This window comes from Helicoverpa armigera, chromosome 4 (assembly GCF_030705265.1).
Source record: "Helicoverpa armigera isolate CAAS_96S chromosome 4, ASM3070526v1, whole genome shotgun sequence".
Classification (NCBI taxonomy): Eukaryota; Metazoa; Arthropoda; class Insecta; order Lepidoptera; family Noctuidae; genus Helicoverpa; species Helicoverpa armigera.
Genome location: NC_087123.1, coordinates 5800403 through 5810450, shown reverse-complemented (window position 1 = coordinate 5810450; position 10048 = coordinate 5800403). Strand labels below are relative to the sequence as shown.

Below are 10048 nucleotides of genomic sequence, written 5' to 3'. Positions count from 1 at the left end.
CACCGTTAATATTATTTCGTGTTTCTTCTTCTCAGAACATCAACCTAGCAAACGAAATTCATTAATTAAATTAAATATTTCCTGCAACTGTTTCTCATAATCGGTCAAAGAAAACATTATTCACCATTCATGCAATTAAAATAATGCTAAGGATAAGCCCACATGTAGTCATTGACTTATCAACCAGCCAGTAAAGCGAAGATTAAGAGATATCTATCAAAACTTCATAACGCAATCATCGAATAGATAAAAATAATGAGTGAAACATATATAAACGATTTTCACTGATAATACTCATTAGTGGAAAAAACACTGGTAACCTAATCCACTTTTCCGTGCAGTCAGAATACGCGATCCGGTTTATTTATTTTTTGTGACAAAAGGTGCGTTATTTTAGCAAGATGACGGATATCTATAGCAATACTAGAGTGAGTAGTCGTGTGGAGCGTCTGCGCAAGGTTGCGGCGGAACGGTACAGCATCAAGGAAAAAGACACCCACATTGGCCACGTCATCCTGGAATCTATGTTGGATAACCCTGACATGATCTGCCAAGTAAGTTATGTTTTTGTCTTATTTCGAGTTTGTTTGAATATTACTTTTCATCATCATCATCTCCCGGGCCTTTACCGTTTTAATGTTGAAAATGTATGAATCTATTTAAATAAAAAGTGTTCCGAAAATAAAGCCCACTCAACTTTTAAGTCAATTTACGGACTACAAGCAGAACCTGTAGTAATATGTTACTAATGATCGACATCATACAACGTCTTCTCAGAATTCGATCCAGTTTTCTACGAAATGTGGTTCAAACCATGTGTTTCGATAAACAAACCGCAAATACCTCAAGTAATACAACCAACTGAATAATAAATCGAATTACGTCGGATACTTTTATTATGAATATAAAAATCACGAAGCTCATAGTTGGAAGTGGTAGGTGAAATTTTTAAAAAGAAAACTAATAAGGCGAAAGCAAACTGCGGTAAAACTGAAATAACTCAGTACCGAATACGTGTTCGCGTACATAGTTTACACTGCCACGACTCTCACGTAGTAAGAGAACTATTTGTTCATTTGACCTAGTACTACGAATGTTCCAAGATAAACTGCTGCCAGCTACTATCGATCCTTTAAATATGTGTTTATTTTTAAAATTGTTTTGTCTGTTACAACTTTGTAGCTGATTCTATGATCTTTGCGTTTTGGAATACTTATGTAGTCATATGAAAATACTTGCATTTGTAAATATGTAAAAATACACTACAATAATAAATTTAACTGATATCTGGGCAGCCACTGAAAAAATCCAAATGAAAGTCTCAATAGAATTAACTTTGTTAATAAAATTTTACATGAAATTATGCCTATTGTTGAACTGAAAAATATATGGTAAATAATCACGGATATTTCCATATAAATACAGTATCTAATATAACGCACATATTTAAAAGGATGTAGGTACATAGATTAACACATCCTTCTTGTATACAGATATGAACCGATTATTTAAACTAAATTACGAAATTACTAATCTAACCAATTATGAAATCAGAAAATTAAAACCTGAAAGTCATACCTACCTATACTAGAAGATACATAATTTTCATAACGAAGTCTCGTCGTACTTGTTATAATAATTCTAATAAAGGAAATTATTCTTACAAGCTGCACAAACCAAACTTTAATAACAAAATATTTAATTTCCGACTTCAAGTCGAAGGCAAATTTTATTTTGGCAATCAAAACAATGAAAAAACTCTAATCAAAATTTAATGAAGATTTATTTTATGAGCCAAGATCTAACAAACTCAATTATAGCCTAATTATTCTTTGGCAATTTAATTGTATTTTTATTTGTGTTCCGCTTTTATAGAAACGTTTTCCGAACTCGCTTTTTTTACTTAGGTCGATAAACTATTGCTAACAGGAAACTATTTTTTCCATTATTTAACATTCCTTTGATCACAAGTCAGTGACAAAGGTGATATTATAAATAAAAAATGGATGTGAAATATTTCAATGCTTTATAGAAGGTAATGCACCATAATTAGGATACATTAAATTCATCACCGAAATATTTTTTCACATACTAATCTATACTTCAATAACTCTTCAATAAATATATAATGGATGATTCCAGATTGACTTCGCGACCGGCCAACAAGAAACAAACAAATCCGTTGCAAAGCGCATGTGTTGCCTCGCCAGCGCTATGATGAAGGCAGGCTTGAAGCCAGGGGACCCCGCCATTGTCATGGGGCCCAACCACATGGACCTGTGCATCCCATACTTCGCCTGTCACTTGGGTGGCTACCCAATGTGCGGTATCGATCCTAGCATTGGAAAAAGTAAGTCTTTTGTTTTTCAGTAGGACCTCAATTCGATGAATAAGCAAGATGAATGTTTTCTTTTGGTCTGAATTTGTATATTTGAGACAAAAAAATATTGGGCTAAAAATAGGTGTAAACTTCAACGATATTAACCACATTAATTAATAATCCAATTATCTTTGCTTGCAGATGATTTGATCAGTTTATTCCCCTACATCTCTCCGAAGATCATTTTCTGCCAGAAAGCTTGTGAAGAAAAGGTCAACGCGGCATTAAGACAGAACAAACTGAAGGCCAAAATTGTGTTCTTCGACGACAAAACAGCTGACATTGATGCTTTCGTCAAGATGTATACCGGCACCAAAGTTAATTTTAGGTAAAGAATCATTAACACTCATTTCTTTAAAATATAAGTATAACTTAGTTAAAACACCTGCATACAATTAACTAATTAAAATACCGTACGTTAAACGAAATAATCCAACACATCCTTAAGAAAACGATAATAATTAAGTACTTATTCTCACTAGTCATTCGCACCATTTAACTTATCGAACTTGTTAGTCTTCTTTTACCACATACACGGCTTATAAATAAATTGTCCATTTTAACGTGTGTGATATTTATAGGCCAGCTGAATTCGACCACTCCACTACAATTGCATGGCTGATGCTAACCAGCGGCACGACTGGCCGGCCCAAAGTGGCTGTCATACCGTTCGACACATTACTCAACGGAATTATTAATTGGTGGTAAGTAAACTATAAATAAAGAATGATTCACAACATTCACATGTACTATTTTAAGGTATTATAACACCTGCAATAAAAAGCAATAAAAAGGTATTCCTCGATGTGTTAATGACATCATTATGAATGTATATTGTGACATACTAATCTTATCTTTGCATAATACGTAGTTTGTTTTTAAACCTGAAATACAGCTGATATAGCAACTGTAATAAAACGATAATAAATTAAAATCACAATCCTCGGCTTTGTCACTTGGCTAGCCGATTAGTTTGGGCGAGTCGGATTATAACCGTCGACGGCATTAGCGATTGAATCATTAATTTGCCAAACAATCATAATTCAAAGTATCAGAATAACAATATTAATGGAGACAGTTTGCTTTGATTATCCTAATTCCTCTATTAGGGGAATTGACGTATCTTCATGTTTTTCTCATACTATTCGTCTCTCTCTTTTCATTTGTTCTTTTTGCGACTAATGTGCGATAACATTCTGCGTCCGAACAGTGCATTGCACAAAATACATTATTTCATTTAAATACGAAGCGAGCGTCTAGCTACTTTTGTTATCTTATTAATGTATTCTACACCAAGCTGATATAAGGCTGCGGTCTTATATTAGTTTAATACATAAATCAATTAAACCGATCAATTAATTATGAGCATATGCCCTCGGAACTTTGTTACAGCAAACATGCTCCAAAACTTACTGCAAGTTTACTTAGTTTGTAACATCGCATATCGGTAAATAATAAATTAATAGTATTAGTTGAAGTTAATGTCCAAAACTTAAGTCTTGCTGGGGCTCACCGCACCGTTCAAACATTTAAAGCAGCGATTTTACTGCATTAACTAAATCATGGCTATCAAACTTTCGACATACGAAAGTTTAACATAGTAACATAAAATAGTTTCTCTCATAAAAAGCCAAATATCTGTGTAACGTCAGCTAAATCTGGAAAAAATCTCACACAAAGATTTAGTGATGTCATTCCATAAATTGCACATCATAATGAGCCTCTTTTTTTGTTGCGCAGGTCACCATTCCCGGATAGTGTGGACACCATCCTGGCCATGGCGACATTACAATGGGTGTCGTCACTCATATACTTCATGTCTGGCCCCCTGAAGGGTGCCACCAGGGTACAGTCGTCTGAACCACTGACACCAATGAAGCTTGTCACCCTTATCAATCAATACCGGGTAATTATGATAAATAACATTAACCGATAACGACTAGATGTTATTTATAAGCGCTGATAACCGATAGCAGTGCTACTGTGATTTATACCTACTTGATATTAAAATATTTTGTATATTTCAGCCCGTCACCACGGCATTTACGCCATACATACTGGGACATTTCCTGAACGCGGCTGAAAAAACCTGTGACTTATCGAGTTTCAAATACATTCTTATTGGCGGCAGCGCTATCGAGAAGCCATTACTGGACAGATTTAGAGTAAGTATCGGAGCTCACATAATATATCCGATAGAGGTCCATCGTGGACTGTAAAAGAAAAATCGTTGTTCTTATTGACCTAATTTCATAAACTAAGGCTCCCAGCTTTATATTTTCCAAAGAGAAATATTCTGAATTCGTTGAGATATTGTTAGCTAGCAACATCTCAATGGATTCCAAATAAGTTTTATCTTGGGGAAACAGAATATTATCAGTGGAGACTGATGTTATATACCGTAATATAAACGTACATGCTATATAGTTTCAGCAACTCTATATTTCGCCTTTTATTTATAATGAAAAGCCACATTGACACCTTTATACTATTTTGTTTGTTTGTTGTTTTATTAAAAGCGTACCTTTTTGTTACAGAGTGTATGCAGCGCATTCATGTACTTAGCATACGGTATGACGGAGCTGTTGGTACCTATCTTTGACTTTGATAACGACACACCATTCGGCTCCAGTGGAAAGCCGCAATCTCAATATGAGTTCAAGGTACGTACCTACATTTAAATAAAGATAAAATGTGATGGTTACTAAGCAAAATACACTTTTTCGGGAAATTGATAATCTTCTCGTACAATCATGTGATTGATTGGCATGATTGATTACTTTGGAATAAACAGTAGAATTATAAGTAATGAGAGAGGCAGCAGGTGTAACAGTGACTGTTGACAACTTATCAATTATTGGCTTTTGTTAATAATCAATCATTTATTTGCAGCTCATGGGTGACGACGGCGTTGCTTTAGAAGGTAGTCACAAAACTGGCGAACTATGGGTCAAGGGCGATTCGTTCTTTAAGGTAATTATTTCAATCAATATTTCCAAATTATTAAAACATTATTGTGGGCAGGTCTTAGCATTCCACGCAAAAACATACATCGCAACCCTTTCGTACTCGAGTAACAAAATATTTTAATCAATACCTTCTGAACGGGGAATGGTTGAAAATGATTTTCAGAAATTCAATCCCCGAAAAGGTAAACCGTTAGTTAAGCCGTGGCCCACGGATGATAATGCCCTAAGGATGAACACACATTCATAATTTACCTGCGCTAATACCGATTCGGTCCCGTCCCGACTTACTCGATTACTCAATAAAATATTCTGAATATTATATCAGAGTATTCCAGTTTGTAGTTAACAAGTTAGAGAAAATTGCAGAATAGACTCCCCTTCACAGTATCAGAGTGGTCTACAAAACATTTTTTATATTTACCAATGAACCTCACTTGTTTGTCCCGGAATTTGTCACACAAAATAAGCCATATAACTCACAAAATATTGCCACCGATCCACACAACAAGCGGGCAGTGTAAACACTTACGAACACAAATTATAATTGATTTTATTTCCAGGGTTATCTAAACAATCCCGAGGAAACGAAGACCATACTCACAGATGACGGATGGTTCAAGACAGGCGACATGTTTTACAGGGACGACCAAGATTATTACTACTTCGTCGAGCGCAAGAGACTTTTAATTAAGCACTACGGTTTTCTGGTAAGCAAAAATCATTTATATTTTTAATTAGAATCTACCCTAACTAGCTACTTAATTACATTTTCTAATGAAAAACTTCAATGTTTCTCTAGAAGTTCAAGTGATGAATAAAATGCACAAAGGATGCAGTGACCATGAAAACGACAATGCAATCAAATCATACTAAAAGTTTTCTTTGAAATACCGCTGGTAGCAAATGTCTGAATATAATGTAAGGCGAATACTCAGTCAGCGTAAACTTAGCTAGACTTATTTCTCTCACGCTCTGATTCATTCTAGCAGAGCAGTGTCTCGAGTCGCTTGATATGCGACAAGAGAAAACTAAGTCTTATTTCACAAGAAAAATATCTACCAAATCCCTCTGCAGTTCGACGTCTCCATTTCATGAAAACATTTCACAACGCTTCATGTTTTCAAACAATATTAATATCGTCGCCTTTTCTCTTAACTGATGTTAAAAATGATACGATTCATTTTCAAAGGACGCTTTCACATGAACAGTTCCATTTATTTTTGAAACCGTGTAAACTCAGCCACTCAAAAGTGGTTACAATAATATAATTATTATCAAAGGTTTCAAGCCGCAGTCATTCTTGCAGATAAATTAATTTTGTGTAGCCAAGTATTTTATGAATGTTCTTATTACAGCCTTTATAAATATTTGTAATTTTTGCTTGATCCTTTGAAGTTTGCTTTTAATTTCGTAACTTGGTTTCTAAGTATAGACTGATTTTATACATCATAATATTTAATATTATTTAATATGTTGTTCTCAGATTTCACCCCTACAAATCGAAGAGATCATCAAGCGTCACCCAGCTGTGTTGGACGCGTGCGTGGTCAGCGAGCCACACATGGATTGCCAAGAACTGCCACTCATCGCATTGCAGAGGAGGAACGGTGACAAAGTAGACCCACAAGAGATCTTCGACTTAATAAGAAGTACGTATTATAAACTTATAGTCATAAAACATTTATACAATACATACCTACATACAAACTGAATTTGTACCTACATAAGACCACTCGTGCAAAAATAAAAAATATAACCCGAAAACAACAACGTACTCCGAACATATTAAAGTCGTTAGCATATTTATCTTTCCTTATGTAAATCAGATAAAGTGGACAAACAAAAATCTGTACATTCTCGAAAATACATTTCTGATAGTCATTGAATCAATGCAGTGATTATTTTATCGTGATAAACATCGGAAACATTTGATTTAATGCCATAATCGAATAATATCACAATCTTTATCGGTTAATACCTAATAAATATAACTATTTCCAACCACGTATGTCCAGTGTCCGTGATTAGATAAAATTGTATGTAATAGTGACATACAATTAATAAATCCCACATGGCCTACTTATGAAGGTTTTATATTCATTCATGTAACAAATATTTCCTTAACAAATTCTGATTATTTGTAATTTTGTGTTTGTGTAGCATTACTTCACGACTTTTTCGAATACACTCATTCCTAAAATAACACGCCAAAATGCAAAGTAAACACAAATTCAAATATTTTGTTTTGAAACAGCAATCATAAATCCGTATTTCATTTGATGGTTCAAGAAAACTCATATCGCATGTCATAATTACTTGTGTAACAGTTGGTCCGTACATCGCAGTAATAACATTCATTTATATAAAATAACGTACAACTGTGGCCAACGAATTCATTTCATTCTTAGTAACGATATCAAAGCAGAAATATAGGTAATCTGTTTGCTCGCAGTCAGCGCTTTGACTCAGTACGTAGCAATTTAGAAATTACAAAAACCCTTGCATTTGCAGAATAAAATCGGTCTTATTAAAATTAATTTTAGTACATAATATATTCCTCGGGATACGCAGAATCTTTTCATGCATTAGCAAATTGAGACGAACAGTAAGCGTAATCAACTCTATGAACTATGTATAATATGTATATGTAGAGAAACAGTGGAATGTTTAATCAAATACTAAATGAAAGATTAATGTTCTTTTTCAGTTACCAGTGTAATATAAACAATAATCATAACTGTAACAAAAACATTTAATCTGAGGCTAAATCATAAAAAGTTGTCTGTCTGTAGCAATTTAACTGATCTAATTCAGTATCTATTCTTAATTATAAATCTAGATTCCCCGCGAGTTAACCGATAATATAATGGCATAAAAAAAGCTAACTCAAACGTATGAATAACATAAAAAGCGAGAAAAATGATGGAGGTCGGATTTTTCTTAAGCCTTGAGGCTTGGCATTTGAGATAAAAATTATAAATTCCCTTTGGTGGTATTAATTAATTTACTTTATTTCTATGAAATATCAAATCAAAATCTTTCAAGATAAAGTCAAACACTGAGCGTAATTATGCCAATCTCATCTACCGTTGTTTAACTGGCGTTAGATCAGCGTAATTTATTACTTAGACAGAGCCTCGAGTGTCAATCATAGTAGTAAATCCTTGACCGATATCAATGTATCTCCGTCGGCCGTAGTTCGTATTCAGCGTCGCAGGTGGCACAATCTATAGCCGTTCACGAGATTACACATGTTCCAAATTTATGACCGCCCCCTAGCCTCATAAGTAAATAGCTTGATTCTAACTCAATTGCTTTCTTATTGTTTTCAGAAAACATGGAAGGGAAGCAAATAAGCGGCGGTCTCTTCTTCGTAGAGGGATTACCCATCACGCCTTCCGGCAAAGTACATCGGGCAAAAGTAAAGGAGATGGCAGAAGTAGCGCAAAAAATCTTCGTCTGGTGAGCTAGATAAAGTGCCAGTGTTCGATTTCATCAATAATAGTGGGTACTTGAATTACGTATGAGGATCTAAGTGCTCTGAACGAGTTGGTGTTCAGAATTCTCACTTCAAAAATATAGGACATTATTTATTAGGTTGTATGAAATTGTGTTTAGTGGAACCTTACAAAAAAAGTAAGACATATTTATATGGTTCCAAAACATCTGAAATGTAGATAGTACAAAATTTTAAAACAAATTGTATAGAAATTGCTTACGGAATTGAATAGGTACTTTTAAGAATAGGTGCTATAATGGGTTGTGTGTATGTTTATACTCAATAATGTTGTATTATTTATTGTGTTAATTACAAGTGTGTGATAAAGACATACACAATGTACTTATTGTTACAAAATTCGAAACAATAATTATAACTCAAATTGTGTCATACCATTGTTTAGATGTAAGCTTAGGAAAATATGATTAGGCTATAAATTAATTATTACTATTATTGTATTGTGATGAAGGGAAATGAGATTTGATTTATGAAATTAATAAGTTTATCAAATAAATTATTTTTACCTACACGTTGTGTTTTGTTATTGTATTACGTTTAAACTTAAATACCAAAAACATGATATTTGCTAAAAGGATTATATATGATATATAACTGAGTTATTATGAATTAAAACTTTAAAAGGTCATCTTATCAAAAACTTGTATTTGCATTATAAATTTTGCGAATTTACAAAGTGCCAAACTCGCAAATAAGTTTCGCCTAACCCGTTGTTCGGAATCGGATTATCGAAGCCAGTACGACTGTTTGTTATAATCAGCAGTTTCTGACTTATCGTAAATACACCTGAGGTTCTAGTTGTTTGCGAGTTCAGTATTCAAACTTTCACGATTCAAAAGTGAGGTACGTACAGCAGCGCAGAAGTTAAACTCCTTAATACAAATACGGTTTTACATAACACTAGAGTCATGTAAGTGAAGACTTAAGCGATTCCCTTTGATATTCCGCACGCTCTTAAAAAAATACCAAGATAAAACGGTTCGCAGTGATACCTATCACCACATGAGAGAACACAGCATACGTAAGTTTAGTGATTCCCACACGATAGACACTTTTCGCATTCGGCAGCGGTATCTCCATAAACCAAAGTTGGATCCACGCCGGAACGACTGGAGCCATCAAAGTTTTGAATTCGCATTGATTGAACGAACGCCTCTAGTGACGTGACCTATCCTAGTTTCG

At 34.2% G+C, this 10048-nt stretch overlaps 1 protein-coding gene across 1 annotated transcript; it reads left to right on the top strand.

Annotated features, from left to right (window-relative positions):
* Positions 1 to 288: 288 nt before the first annotated feature.
* Positions 289 to 9377, top strand: LOC110384166 (luciferin 4-monooxygenase). Its single transcript, XM_021345311.3, has 11 exons — positions 289 to 554; positions 2143 to 2350; positions 2522 to 2708; positions 2962 to 3084; positions 4121 to 4286; positions 4408 to 4545; positions 4918 to 5043; positions 5273 to 5353; positions 5910 to 6056; positions 6833 to 6998; positions 8682 to 9377. Exons 1-11 carry the CDS (start codon positions 402 to 404, stop codon positions 8813 to 8815), a joined length of 1629 nt encoding a protein of 542 aa, XP_021200986.3. The 5' UTR covers positions 289 to 401; the 3' UTR covers positions 8816 to 9377.
* Positions 9378 to 10048: the final 671 nt, after the last annotated feature.